This window comes from Phaenicophaeus curvirostris, chromosome 27 (assembly GCF_032191515.1).
Source record: "Phaenicophaeus curvirostris isolate KB17595 chromosome 27, BPBGC_Pcur_1.0, whole genome shotgun sequence".
NCBI lineage: Eukaryota > Metazoa > Chordata > Aves > Cuculiformes > Cuculidae > Phaenicophaeus > Phaenicophaeus curvirostris.
This window is the reverse complement of record NC_091418.1, coordinates 2,446,603-2,461,835: the sequence shown is the minus strand read 5'-3', so window position 1 is coordinate 2,461,835 and position 15,233 is coordinate 2,446,603. Positions and strand designations below refer to the sequence as shown.

At 46.7% G+C, this 15,233-nt stretch overlaps 1 protein-coding gene and 1 long non-coding RNA gene across 2 annotated transcripts in view; both read left to right on the top strand.

The window, feature by feature from the left end:
• LOC138731618 (uncharacterized) overlaps positions 1–15,233 on the top strand; it is a 349,611-nt gene that overhangs the window by 210,521 nt on the left and 123,857 nt on the right. The window lies entirely within an intron of this gene.
• STC1 (stanniocalcin 1) lies at positions 3,280–14,935 on the top strand. Its single transcript, XM_069877644.1, has 4 exons — positions 3,280–3,629; positions 6,152–6,294; positions 7,294–7,505; positions 11,178–14,935. Exons 1-4 carry the CDS (start codon positions 3,512–3,514, stop codon positions 11,446–11,448), a joined length of 744 nt encoding a protein of 247 aa, XP_069733745.1. The 5' UTR covers positions 3,280–3,511; the 3' UTR covers positions 11,449–14,935.

Sequence of the window (15,233 nt, the reverse complement as noted above, 5' to 3'; positions counted from 1 at the left end):
GACTGGCAGTGCTACAATAGATGTGCTTTTCAGTTTAATAGGAGCTCTCGAATGGCAATGGAAAGAAGGGGATGCTTCACTCAGGGCTAGGAGTTCCCTTCTCTTTTCCTTTACGCGACTCAGCCAGGAAAAAAATCCTTCTACTTGAGGACAGCATTTGACCTGTAGGAAAGCTACGGAGAAAATTCTTCCAACAGGTTATGCGACTCTTTAGTATCAAATAGTGCAACTTCTCTGAAGGGTTGTTCTTTAGGGTCTTTTTTATCTTCTGGTGAGATTTCTACAGCCTACGCCAGCTCTTCGAGAACAGGAGGAAGGGAGACTTTTAGCAAAACCTTATCCTGTAATGGGTTGTGTCCTTCTAGTAGAGGTCTTGGAGATGTGACCTTGCAATAGGCAAACCACCGATCTTTGAGCAGTGTAACAATTCCTGCACTGCTTGATTCTTTTTCCCTTTAAATGTTGAGTCCAAGAGAGAAGCCAAGCTCCTCTGCCATCACCTACCAAGTGCAGAATGGAAGTTACAGGAGGATTTTGCAGTTCTTGTTGCGTTTAGTGTGCAAATTAACTATCTGTTCTGGTACGAAAGGACTCTAATGTCTCTTGTACAATTCTCCTCCTTGAAGTGGTGGCTGCCCCATCCCTGGAGGGGTTCAAGGCCAGGTTGGATGGGGCTTGGAGCCCCTCATCCAGTGGGAGGTGTCCCTGCCCATGGCTGGGGTGGGACTAGATGGGTTTTAAGGTCCTTTCCAACCCAAACCATTCTATAATTCTACAATGCTGCGATTAAAACTGTTTGCTTTAAACATGCACATCAGATACAAATACTAAATAGGTCTCTGAAGAAGTCAATGAGCCCTGCAATAACGATATGAGAAAGAAAATGTGTTGAAAGGATTTTAGTATCTATAGGAACTACTAGCTACTAATTTTTCCTTCCACTTGGACTCCAACCAGGATGCATACGTGCTCAGAGGGCCAGGACAACCAGTTTTGTTTTGCAAACGACTTCAGTTCAGATTGAAACATTAGAAAAGACAAGTAGGAATGTTCACCTTGGGGGGGGAAGGGGTGGAGAAATCGGGCTTTGAGTTTGAAATTCAATTTTGTGGAAAATGCAATGCTTCCCCTCCAAATAGGACTTAGAGCAGTGATTCATCCCCCATTGAAGTCAATGCCAGAGTTGCTTTTGATTTAATCAGAATCAACCCCTATGGGATTATTCTCACTTGCAAACTGGACTGGTCCGATTAAGTAGAGAAACCACAGCGCTTTTGCAGGGCTGCTGCTTTTTTGATTTTCCCTTTAATGAAATTGGCTCAGCGTCACAGAACTGAGATGAAACCCGAAACCCTCCTTTTTTCAGTGCTTTTTGACTGTTCTTGGAACATCTGGCACAGCTGTTATTTTGACCCCAAGGCAGGAGCACAACCTCGCTCCTGTTCCTATTCCAATCGAAGCTGACACCAAATAGACCAACCCGAGCGGGGTCGCGCAGCCCAAACGGAGCTGTCAGGGAAGCAAAAGGAGCTCAGGGGTGGGAGAAGAGGAACCGTTGTCACGGTCAGAGCTGTCAAACCTCTGCAAGAGAGACAGGAATGAGGTAAAGCAGCGGGCACTGCTTCTGGAGCTCCGCTAAGGAAGAAGCTACTTCTGTTTTTCTTGAAATTGCTTCCTTATTGACTTTTAAATTTAGCCGCCCCGTAACCCTGAACGAATGCCCACAGGACGAGGAGTTTTTGCACCTCCACTTAAATGAGATTAGTTAGAACTGTACAACCACGGAGCCTTGGTATGAGGATGGATCTAGGGATCTATTCGAGCTGCATTTTCTTGCCTGGCATCAAAGATGAGAGTATTTTTCCTTCCACAGAAAAGACCGTGGGGATAGCTGAGTGAGGATCAAACATGCTCCAGATCCAAAATAAGCTATCTCCTCTCTGATCAGTAATATCCGATATCTAAATCTTTTGACTTATTCTAAGCTGCAGGAACTTGTAACTTTTTATCTATAAATCTTCTTTCTCCATGCACCTTCCCGGTTTCCTTTCAGCTCGAAGGCTTAATGCTGCAGCTGATACTTTCATCCCTTAAATACTCAGAGCCTTAAATTGTCTCTGGTATACAGGATAATCAGTTCTCTAGCGTGTTAATCCTCATTATGTGCCTATTAAAATGAAGATTAAATCAAGCATTAGGGTGCCTCCTCCCGTTATGAAATCTGAAAAACAGGATTGAATTTAGGAGGGGGGAGGAAAACCACCAAACACCTAAAAAAAATCATTTCTTGAGCTTGGCTGGGAAGCAGTAAAAGCGAGATTCCACTGAAGTCGGAGGTACAAATGTACAATTTCATGAACTAATTGCGCGAGTGAGGGGAAGATAAGGGCTGCGGTGTTCGAGGAGTGAGGCTTTAGCACCAAGGGGGTATTTGCATGTGCCTACGTGAGGTGTCGGGTGTGTGTACCCGGGTTCAGCGGGGTGCACACGTGCTCTGGCAGGCGAGAGGCGATGCCTCCCATCCTCACGCACGCAGGTACGTCCTCCCTGCTTTCCTTGGGGGGCAGAACTCACCTGCTACTCGCTGCTCCCCATTGAATACGCCAGGCAAAATTCATAGAATCACCAGGTTGGAAGAGACCCACCGGATCATGGAGTCCAACCATCCCCATCAATCACTAACCCATGTCCCTCAGCACCTCGTCCACCCGTCCCTTAAACCCCTCCAGGGAAGGGGACTCAACCCCCTCCCTGGGCAGCCTCTGCCAGTGCCCAATGACCTTTTCTGTGAAAAATTATTTTTTTTTTTTCCCCTTCTTCCAACCTGGTGTAACAGCGAACTGGGTGGGAAAGAATCTTTTTTTTTTTTTTTTTGATAGGAATAGCTGGACTCGATGATCCGGTGCATCTTTTCCAACCTGGTGGTTCTAAGATTCTATGATCCTATGACTCTTTTTCCTAAAGGCAGGTGATTTTTGAGGGCTGGGGGAAGATTTCGGTCTGCTCTGTCATTTCCTTGAGCTCAATTAGCCATAGGAAGCACCCCCCCCTCCTTTCCCTTCTCTTTCCCACCGCCTCGCCAAAGATTAACTTTTGGGTGGCTCGTTGCTTGGCAGGTACTTTTAATTGCCTGGAAAAAATTCTTCCTGTGAAGTTGCAGTTTTCTGGGGCTTGAATGAGTCCACTCTGCCATTGGCTCTGCCCAGCGCCTCCCGATTGGCTCAGCAGCCCTCAGGGGGACAGATAAGGGTGGATATAAAAGCCCTGAGCGCTGCTCCTGGTCCCCCAGCGAGCAGGAGCCAGAGGGGCCAGGCACATCCCAGGCTGCAGCACCTCCCTGAGCCTCAGCAGCCTCCTCGCTCTCTCCCTGGGAGCGCGTATCCAGATCCACATCTTTGCTCAAGCCGAAGAGGAGAGAGAGAGAGAAACACACACGTAGACCAAAAAAAAAAAAAAAAAAAAAATTACCCACCCCAAAAAAAACCCACACTTAGCGGAAACTTGTCAGAGAATGCTCCTAAAGTCTGGTTTTCTCCTGCTGCTGGTGATCAGTGCGTCCGCATCCTATGAAGCTGAACAGAATGACTCTGTGAGCCCCAGGAAACCCAGGGTCGCAGCCCAGAACTCAGGTAACACCCAGCAAGGAGGGCTTGGAGCCTCAGCCCTGATGTGTTAAACTGTTTCAGATCTCTTACTGCTGATTATTCTTTTTATTCTCTTTTTTCCTCTCTTTTTTTCCCTCTTTTTCCTCTTTTTTTTTCCTTTTTCCTTTTTTTTCCTTTTTTCTCTCTTTTTTCCTTTTTTCTCTCTTTTTTCTCTCTTTTTTCCCCTTTTTAGCTCTCTTTTTTCCCTTTTTTAGCTCTCTTTTTTCCTCTCTTTTTTCTCCTCTCTTTTCCTCTCTTTTTTCCTCTCTTTTTCCCCTCTTTTTTCTCTCTATTTTTTCCTCTCCTTTTTATTTTCCTCTCTTTTTTCCTCCTCTCTTTCTTTTTTCCTGGTTTTTTTTTTTTTTTTTGCCTTCTAAACTTAACAGCTGGTAGGAAGAAATATGAATTTAAGAGCCTGATTCAGGAGGATATTGGTGCAGAGGTGGAGAAGAAACCTCCTCCTTCCAGGAGCTGGGGCAGGGAACCGGTGTGTGATCTGCTTGCAGGATGCAATCCATTCTCTCTCTTCCTCACCCCTAAGTTCCATGCACTTTTTCTCCCTCCCCTGCTTGCATGTACCTTTCTCCCTTCTCCAGCTGCAGTCATACTTTGCTGTGGGATTCCTTGCTTTTTTTGAAGTTGATAAAAAATCCGTGGAAATTTGATGGAACTGTTGTTCTGCCTAACATCTGCCTGTTCAAAGATGGGGAGAGAGAGGGATGCGACTTTGAAGAATGCAGTAACCTAGAAACTGTCCACTGCTAGCATTTTATTTCCAAGCCCTGGTTGCTGTAAAAAATGCAATTGTGACATTTAGCAAACTTGCTTTTAGAATGGATTCCTCCACTTTGTGCGCTGGAGATGCTGAGATAAGTTGGACACATTGTCTTGAACAATGGGAATTAAAAAGCTGTCCTTCTAGTCTACTGAAAAGATATTAGGGCTCTAATTTGGAGCTCATTAGCAAATGTCTTATTTTAGATCCGCAAGGCTCTGCAGCATTATCCTAGGGTGTTTGCTCAATTTCCTTTTGTATTTGGTTGCTATAGAAACATTGGGGCTCACTATTGCACCGTGCCTAAAACAATAAAAGCTTAATGCATCCTAAGTCTGCTGAAAGCAAAGTTATCATCTGAACCTGTGGAAACATGATGGGAATGACCTGGGGGATGGGGAGAGGATGATCTTACCGAATATTCTTCCCTTTGGGGGAGAGCAGGAGGGGTTAATTTTGTTCATATTTTCTTTCCTCCTCTTTTCTATAAGGAGCTTGGTTACACAGATACATCTTGAGGCTACAGTTTCTCTCCTAATAAGGTGTGCTCTGTTCCCCTAAATGCAAATCCTCACTTTTCCCACACCTAGGATCTCGCTGGGAGACACTGGGTTTGCATTTCTTCCTCAAGAATGTCTTGTAACCTGATCTGCAAAAGTAATGAATATGCCTTGCGCAGCCACATAAGGGGACAGATGTTCAGCTTACCAAAAAAGGTTAATCCCGACTAATTTCAGGGCAATCATGTGGCAATACTGCTGATTCATTGTTAAAATGCCTCGTATCTGCACTAAAAAAGATGGGATGGCATGGATACCCGCCTGCTCAGACTAACTACTGCCTCAATAATCAGAATTATACACGGTCAGCTCCATTACCTTAACTTTCTCTGCCCAAATGTGCCTTCTCTTTGCAAACCTTCAGCCATCTGATTTTTCTTGGCTGTGCCTGCAAACTGCTGCCCACCAGGTTAGCGCTTAGCACCGAGCTGCTCGTCCAAGTCCTTTGTAGTCCTGACACTCGAGGTGCAAACTAAAAATCTTATTTCTGGATAGTTTATGCTTTTTAGAAAAGCCCCGAGACCTCCGAGGCTGGCAAAGCCGGTGCTTCCTCACAACGAGTACCAATTTCGTGCCAGCTGATTGTAAATCGCTTTGGTCTCAGTCTCAAAAGAGGTTTGGGAGCCAGATGCTGCCAAGCTGCTCTCACCTCCCTGTGGTGGAGAAGACCTCACCACCCAGTGCTCTTCATAGACACCTCCTCATTATTTCTATCATCTTTAGAGCAATTCTGAATAAAACTGTAAGTGCACGCGGCCAGAATCAGGTCAGGATGGAACTGTAAGTCTCCATCTATCAGGTGTTGCCTCTCTTTCAATCCATATGCAACCAACTGAATGTTTGGGGCATTGCAGTTTCTCTTCCTTGATTTGGTGGTGACCTCAAGGCCAGGTTGGATGGGATTTTGATCTGATTTGGTGGAAGGCGTCCCTGCCCATGGCAGAGGGGGTAGAACTGGATGATCTTTAAGGTCCCTTCCAACCCAAACCATTTTATGGTTCTACGACTTCACTTAATAACTCCCTTTGGCGTCTCTTCGTTAACTCTCCCCAAAAGCAATAATGCTGCTGCTTGACTGCGGTTGAGCATGACTTGCCTTTGAGCTGGAGAAGGGCTTTATGGCCTCGGGGAGCGGTGCGTCTATAATGCTGTGCCTGTTCCTCTCTCCGCAGCCGAGGTGGTTCGCTGCCTGAACAGTGCCCTCCAGGTGGGTTGTGGGGCCTTCGCCTGCCTGGAGAACTCCACGTGCGACACGGATGGCATGTACGACATCTGCAAATCCTTCCTCTACAGTGCTGCTAAATTTGACACTCAGGTACGGTACAAGTATAAAGGGGACAAGAATAATACCTCACCGTTAGAACTCCCTTTTCATGCCCCGGCTCAATAAAGTGCTCTTGCAAGTCCTGTGACGCTAAAGCATGTGCTTAAATGCTTTGTTGAGTGGATGTCTTAATTTCTCCATCCTCATTGAGAAGGGGTCTGTGCAGGTTTAACCCTTCCTTTCTTGCAGCCCTTCCTCTGAACCATCGTTTTGGGTTTTGGCTACAAATCCATCCTTCGGGGCTATTTTCCCTGGTACATTTTCCACAGAGTGTACGTTATGTGTGAGGACTTGGCAAGGAGCTTTTTTATGGGGCGGAGAGCAAAGTTTCCTCTTCAGGAGGAAATAGAAACGTTCTTCTAACAAAGTCAGTCTGCCTGTGTGACCTGGCACAGGGCTGGGATTTGAATTGGAAGTCTTCAGGCTCGGGAAAGCACGGCCAGATCAGCCTCTCTGGAGCTGCAGGCATTCGCAGCAGAATAAATAGGAGAATATTAGAGGACCCTGGCTCTGCCAAGGGCCTTTTTCCTTCATTCTTTCTTCCCAAAACATGCACATTCCCTCTCATTCCCAAGGATGAGCTTAAAAGCTCTGCAAGCATCCTGAGGGCTGGGGAACCAGACGCCTTAAATCACAGAATCATAGAATCGCAGCAAGCTGTCCCCTCCTGGGTGCAGAATTGGCCCCTCTTTGGTGCTGGCAGAGCTCGGTCTGTACAGGCAAAGACTTCCACTGCCTAAATCTCTTGGGAACGGGAGCTTCCTGTTCTCCATGGACTGTGTGCATCTCAATTTAAACTGCTGTGAAGGTAGCTATGAAGTAATTGCGAGGGTTTAGGGTCCAAATCCCTGCCGCGCTTGGTAAGGGATCTCCAGCAGGTCTATAATTGCAGCGAGGGTAATTAATAGCCGCCAGCCACAGTGGAATATCTGTTAATACATCCCTTCCCAGGAAACGCGTTGCAATTTAAGGTTTTGCTTCTGTTTCCAGGGAAAAGCTTTTGTAAAAGAAAGCTTGAAATGCATCGCAAACGGGGTCACGTCCAAGGTGTTCCTCGCCATCCGGAGGTGCTCCACTTTCCAAAGAATGATCTCCGAAGTACAAGAGGAGTGCTACAGCAAACTGGACATGTGCGGCATCGCCAAGCGAAATCCTGAAGCCATCACGGAGGTTGTCCAGCTTCCGAATCAGTTCTCTAACCGGTACGTGGAGCTTTCCTCAGCTCAAGTGCATCAAATGCAAAAATGTGAAGCACAGAGAAAGAAATTAGAGGAACCGAGCTGACCAGCTTCTTACAAACCCTAATTTAGACTAATATTCTCTGCCTTTTCAGATCCTTGTTAAGTTTTACCAGCATTCTTCTGATTCTCTTTTTGGTGAATATACTTATAAACATCTCCAGGGGAGAATCATAACAATAATTAGATGTACTTCAAAGCCTGGAGTGTGTTTAAATGTTAGTTCTTTCAGTCTGAATGCAGTATAACAGCAAGCAGAGCTTTTAAATACCAAACCGGTTTGATTAATGGAGCATCTCTGGCATGGTGAGCCCTTAAGAGCCTCTCAACCTATTGCACCTTAATTCATTTCTTCAGGCTGCACTAATCCTCTTTTTGGGGTTTGTGGCACCCAGCAATTGAGATCTTGCCCTCTGACTTCTCACGAAGAACCAAGGAAGCTTAAAGGGAACCAGCAAACAGGCTCCTCTGTGACCTTCTTCTGCTATGATCCTGTAGTTCAGATTTCTAGGGACAGGCTGGTGTTCTTAGTGGTCTCTTTTACAGTCACGTTCACCCTTGTTCCTTCTTGACAGCAAAAGCTGAATGCAGAAACAGGCACGTCACACTGCTCTCCAGTGCCTTTATCTGAGCACAGAACTGCCCTGTCCTCTTCCTCCAAGGACAAGGGACAGAGAGAGGCTTCAGGGAGCTACTGCAGTCTGCGCAGTCATGCTGCAAGGGCAGGGATTTCTTCCTCTAAATCCTGGAACAATCAGTGCCGAGTCTTGTGATTGGGATAAAAGGGATCTTTTTGAATAGTTTGAGTAAATATGCTCTAGAATTTGAGTGCAAACAGACCAAGCTGCAATTTAACATGTTGGGTGGCTGCGGCGAATGCTACAGCTCCTCTGGGGTGGCTGTTTGGCTTGATCTAGAAGCATCTTAAACCTCCAGACCTATCCTAGGACAGGTATGCAAGTGATATAGAGATGTGGCATCTCCAACCAGCATAACTTCATTAGAGGAAACTATTCTAGGTACTATATCCAGAAATTCATACTTATGGGAAGGTGAAAATTATCCTTGTGGGTCTTTCCCCTCTTTTTCCCAAGCAAATCTGGAAGAGGTTTGCTTGTGCGTTCTCCCGAGGACAGGGACAAGGAGCAGGCAGCACTGTGGAATGAGTCTTGTAGAGTCTGGAGGAGCCGTTCAGGTTAATGCAGTGGATCGTAAGAGTTAAACAGCCCTTAGCTGGGTTGTAGGGGCACTAGGTGAAGGTGGGATGTGTGGACACTCGAGCAAGGGAGGATGCAGCGACAGCAGCAGCGATGTTCTACGTGCTGGAGATGTTCCTCTCCAGAGGACCGAGCCCGAACGGGAGCCGCCGTCTCCCAAGTGAAGGGAACTCCTCCCCGCCAGCCGCCAACCCTTGTCGAAGCCAAAGGATATTATGACACGTTGAGTAACAAAAGCAGCAGGATTTCCCAGCTAATAGTTTACATTGAGGTCTCCTAAAGCATCCTGCTTTCCCAGCCCCTGTCCCAACATAGCCACAGAATAAGAATGTGCCACTTGGCCTGGGACACCGAGGGGAAGTAGTTAAAGGTCATAGCATCTTCCTGCGATTTAATCTTCTGGCAGGAGCAGGAGGAGAGGAAAGCCTCGTTGCCTTTGCTTGCACTCTAGCTACCGAAAGGCCCCAGCGAGTTGTTTGATTGCAGCTCCAGCTATGGCAACCACCAAGCTGTCTTTGTCTGAAGGAGGCGTAGGCAGCACAACAGAGGAAGGTAGGTAGGATCCCTTCCTCCTGTCCCGTTAAGACCGGGACTGATTGAAGCTGAACGCACGGCTCGCACAGATGTATTCACCATCAACTACCGTGCACGCTTCAGACCTTCATATTAGCACTGTGGACTCGTGCTCTGCCGTGCCAAAGCCTGGTCCTTTTCTACATCAAGAGCAGCAGAAATTTTAACCTCCCCTGACCTCTCTAAAGGCCAGAGCTGAGGGTTAGGAAAGGAGTTTGAATGCGGACTCTCATTTCCCTCTTCCTTCCCCTCCTCCACCTGCAGGTTATTCTCTTCTCTGCTCCTGTGGAAAAATGTCACGGTGACCTTAACAGCTTAAAATAAGTTCCCTGGTGTCCTTTCAGGCAGAAGTAGCCCAGCAAATACAGGACCTCTCCTCTCTTCCCAACTTTCTAAGATATTCTCTTGGATGGTGAGGTCCCACTCACCAGGGGTGCACATGGGGCTGCTCTGACTCTGCTTTAGCCTCGTGGAGGATGGTTCCTTTGAGCCCTTTGGCTCAAGAAACGCTGGGGAAACACAAATTCCTGGCTCCCTCCTTGTGCAAGGAGCATGGACTCAAGGCTGCTGAGAGGAGAATGTGCAGCAGCAGGCTGGAAAGGAGGCAGAAGGGCCTCACTTGGGATTTAATGCATGGTCAGCTCCTTGGAAGTGACAACTGATTGTATGTCCTAAAGATCTGTCCCCAGGGAATACATGCATCTGCTCTGACTTGGACTGAGCTTGCTTCTCTTGCTCCTGGTGCTGTGTTAAAGGCTTTGCCTGGAGGGGATGAAAGGGAACGGTGGAAACCTTCATGGGAAGGGTCAGAGTGGCTCAGTGGTTTGTTATCCTGCCTGCTGAGGTGCAGTAGCTGTCTTTTAGAAAGATGCAGTATTTCCAGGACTGAAAGGGGCTCCAGGAAAGCTGGGGAGGGGCTCTGGATCAGGGAGGGCAGGGATAGGACAAGGGGGAATGGTTTTAAGCTGGAAGAGGGGAGATTGAGATGAGATTTTAGACAGAAATGTTTTGCTGTGAGGGTGGGGAGGCCCTGGCCCAGGTTGCCCAGAGCAGTGGTGGCTGCCCCATCCCTGGAGGGGTTCAAGGCCAGGTTGGATGGGGCTTGGAGCCCCTGATCCAGTGGGAGGTGTCCCTGCCCATGGCCACGATTCCATGCAATTATTTTTCTTTGTAAAGCTCTAGCAACTTTTCTTGCTTAACAGAGAGTAAACCACTCAATGAAGCCAATTCCTACACTGATTTAGCTCCTTGCTCCCACCTTCTTTCTGATCCGCTGGTGTAACACCATGATCTTATGGTCTTACCCTTCAGAGCTGGAGCAGCTGCTCGTTTAGGGCAATTAAATGGATTGTGATTGATGGATTATGTTCCTTTCCAATGTCCTGGGTACAGCATCGTCAGATCCTGGGCATTCGTTAGGTGCATTGAGACTATCTACATTGTGCGTTGTGAAAAATCCTGAATAACTTAAAAATTCTGATCCTCATAGTCTTTATTGCTTGAAACAGTCTCTTGACTTGAGTTCAGCCCTTTCCTTGTTTCTTCTTTCCTTGTTAGGCAATGGCCCCACGCTCCGCCAGGGGAGGTTCAGGCTGGACATTAGGAAAAAATTTTTCATGGAAAGGGTCATTGTGCACTGGCAGAGGCTGCCCAGGGAGGGGGTTGAGTCACCTTCCCTGGAGGGGTCTAAGGGACGGGTGGACGAGGTGCTGAGGGACATGGTTTAGTATTTGATAGGAATGGTTGGACTCCATGATCCGGTGGGTCTTTTCCATCCTGGTGATTCTATGATCCTTTTGTCTTGCTGGGAGATGCTTTGGGATAACGGGTGGTAACTCTCGCGCAGGTATTACAACAAGCTGGTGAGAAGCTTGTTGGAGTGCGACGAAGAGACTGTCAGCACCATCAAGGACAGCCTGATGGAGAAGATCGGGCCCAACATGGCAAGCCTCTTCCACCTGCTGCAGACAGATCACTGCGCCCAAGGCCACCCGCGCGCGGACTTCGCCAGGAGACGGATCTCCGAGCCGCAGAAGCTAAAACTCTACTTCAGGAACCTCCGAGGTGAGGGCTCCGTCCCGACCCACGCAAAGCGCAGCTTGGCTGAAAGCGCGTAACGGCGCGGGGGAGCGACCATGGGTGTGTAAGGGATGCTAAGTGCTACCAAAGCTGAAGTCTCTCTTCTAGAAGAGTAATACACCCGAACCAAGTGTACTGTAGCTAGTTTTAATAACACCTAGGAACCGGTTTTAGATTTAGTCATTGATATTTTCTATTCCTCTCGAACAAAAAACTTTTGCATGGGTCTGTGTTCAGTGTCTCAGCTTTCCCGCCGTCAAAACCGTCTCCACCTCTTTTCTTCCCCACAAAAAGATACCCCGAATGATCTTAGTCTTAAATATAACCGTACAGTAGTCAGGCCTTCAGACGCCAAACTCGAAACGTACTGTAGCGCTAACACCGTGGAAGTCTGAAGATTTAGCACCAAGGAGAATAGCTCATTCTCTCTTGTCGTAAGCTGGTAGGCGATGATAGATGCACTAATAACTATTGCACATCCTAACGATGTCAATGGAATTCGTGTTATGAATCTGTGCTGGCCATGGACGAATATGAATGTCATATTCCTGGTCTCTTAGTGTCATATGGTCCTAATCCTTCCGATACAGCTCCATTAATCCGTCGATTTACCAAACCCGCTAGCTGGGGGTGAGTCTAGTTACCGTGAGCTGGCACCACAGTGCAAAATGAGCTAAAACAACCCCCCCCGACACACACCAAATCAGGAAGGGAACATTTTGTGCTACAGAAACGATGAAAAGGGGTGCCAGTCTATGGTTGAAGCTAGTCAGAAAGTTGCATAATCTTGCATTGTATTTAAAAGCTAACATCTATGTACTGTATTTAATTGTCTAAAGCTTTAAAAGAAATCTAACAAAAACAAACCCTGTCTTAAGACTAGAGTATTAAAGGTCTTGCTCTAACTGTGGTATAAATAGTTTTAAAGATCTGTCATGTACTGTACATAAACTCCACAGAAGTCTGCTTAAAAGGAGCAGAATATAATAACTTTATTGCATAAACTTAGTTTTGTAAGTTAGCTATTCCATTTTTTTTCCTGGAAACGGTATCTCTGTCGTATTCAAGAGTTCACATTCTACTCTGTGGCCTTTTTATAATGGGAGAGAGACAATGGTTAGGATTGAAATTATTAAGACAGGGCCAGAAACAAGCCTCTCTTCTTTGAGGTATTCAAAACCAGGTTGGATGAGGCTTTGAGCAACCTGATCCGGTGAGAGGTGTCCCTGCCCATGGCAGGGGGTTGGAACTGGATGGGATTTAAGGTCCCTTCCAACTCAAACCATTCCATGATTCTCATAGTCAGAAAGATAAAAGAGTTCAGGCTGGCCAGTCCTAGCTCCACAGCACTGCCGGGAGACGTGGTCCTACCCGAGGCACACCTGCTGCTGGAGAGCTATCAGACGGCTGACAAAGAGCTGCCACAGGGTATAAATTCCCTCAGAAAGCTGATTTCTGGGGAAAGGCAGGAAAAAATATCCCTAAATTCTCTTCTGCTTCACGAGTAAAGCGATGTGCCTGCCTTGAAGAGGCCACATGCAATGATGCTCTCCGCTCTGCCTTTCCTCCCATCCACCTCTCGGGCAGGCTCTGGGGAAACGAGCGGAGTGTCAGGTCCCGCGGCGGTAGCTGCGCTCTGCACAGTAGCCCAGCCCAGCTTCAGCGAGCCAAACAAAGCCACATCGTGGCACCCGATCAACAAGGCCAGTTGCACGCTCCAAATCTGCCCTCCCAGAGCCCGTCTGCAGAGTGGATGCCTCTTGCTCAACTAGAGAGCTAAGAAAGGAGGGATCTATTTTTCCTTTTCAAAATCTAAAGCAATATAACTCTTTTTTTCTTTTTTTTTTTTTTTAAACCACAAAGCCTTTAAACAATAACTTGCTGCTAATATATTGAAACCAGATGCAGTGGCAGCATTTCTAATATTGCTGTCTTCATTAAATGTAGCCCAAAAGTGCTGTCATAAAATTGTAAGCAGCAAAAAATGTTGCTGACGGTAGAGGGTTGTTATTTTCTTTCTTATTTTTAATACTCTGAATCGTGCCGTCCAGGGCAAGCGAGATGCAATATTGCTCGTTCTTAAATCGCAGTCAGGTCTATAGAGTCCAACACAAAGAAGTTTTGCAAGGTGAAAACCAAAGGCTCCTTGAACATCCTGACCCTAAAAGTTTGACCAATGCTTGGGGGCTGATCCCAGAACCGTGTTTGTGCGACCACGCGCCCTTCGGCTCGCCCTTAGGAGTCAGGGATGACTAAGTAGGGTTTGCACATCAAACAGATGTTGTTATTTGGGGGAAGAGCTTCAGAAAGGGCTTTACCTGGCTTGAGGCAGCGTCCAACAATCACCTGGGTGGCCCAGCTCGAGGTTGTGTGCAGCAGCCCCTGGGCTGGGTTCCCGAGGTCCCCCATGGGGACCCCCAGAGCTCACTGAGCAGCCACCGTTTTCCATCGGGGCGGCGAGTGGCTCCTCAGTTGCTTTGTACATCCATCGCTATAAAACCCCAAAGAAGGTTTATAAAGTTGATTTAGATCGATGTTGGGTTAGAATACCCCAAACCTCGTCTTTTTGGGGCTGTCATAATGAACTTTCTCTTTCCAGTAGGAATTTTAACTTGCCGTCCCCTTAATACGGGTGGGAAGATGACAGGGAAATTAATTCCCCTTGATTCGATTTGCTCTGGTATCATGGGTAACCATCACCCGTGTGAACCAAAAATGCTGCCTCTCCACACCGGCGCTGCTGCTGGGCACTCGCTGGATGCCCCGTGTCGGAGAGAGAGCCTCAACGACACCACGAGACTTTTGAGCTGCTTTAATACGTCACTTTTTTTTATCCTCTGCTGAAGTAGCAAGGAAGCTGCAAGATCGCATCCATGAAATCAAAAGGTCCGGGGTTCACCTTGCCTAACTTTGCCATCTAACCTAAGCTGATCATCTAAAACCTGAGGAGGTGGACGTGGAGATGGGCCAGTGGGGAAGGTTGGCTGGTTTTAGATGATTTGGCTTAGGGGAGAGAGATCCCCCCTCCCCCAGGGATGGGGAATGAGTCTCAAAGTCCAGTTATTTCATGTTTTATTTAATCTCTAATGCTTTATTTTTTTAATCTTCATTGCAAAATGATTTCTCTTGGGGGCGGGGAGGGGCTTCTCTAGAAATGTTTGCATGATTCTCATTGTGATTTGTTTGCACTTTAGATGTTTTGTGCCATTATAAATTTGCATTATGTATTTATAATTTAAAGATACTTAGGAGGGGGAGAGAGTTTGGGGGGTTTTTTTGTTTGTTTGGGTTTTTTTTTGCTGAGTACTGGAATAAACAGTGAGCATATCTGGTATATGTCATTATTTATTGTTTAAATTACATTTTTAAAGCTCAGTGTGTTCATATAAAGGTTATTTGAAACATATCATAGTAACGAGAAAGATGCAAGTTATTTTCTTTGCTTATTTTTATAATTAAAGATGCATAACATAATGAGGCCTATGTTGGATTTTCTTCTGCAATGAAATAAAATGTCAAATTTAAGGGTTTTTTGTGTTCAGACTCTTTCCTTGAACCTCATTGTGGCTGCTGAGTATTGTCCCACCAACCAGCACATTCTTGCACTTACCTTTCACTGAGCATCCTTGCTTCGGGCTGTCGGGATGCTATTGCTGGTCCAGGCCCTACAGGGTGGGTGAGGTGAGGGGTTCTTCTCCCAAAGTCTTCATCTCTTGATGCTGCAAGGCTGGAGAAAAACAAATAGAAGGGGCTGAATGCAGAGGAAATGGTTCCTGAAGGAGCCTCTCAGCACCCAGACCACCCTGCCAAGTATGACCAGAAC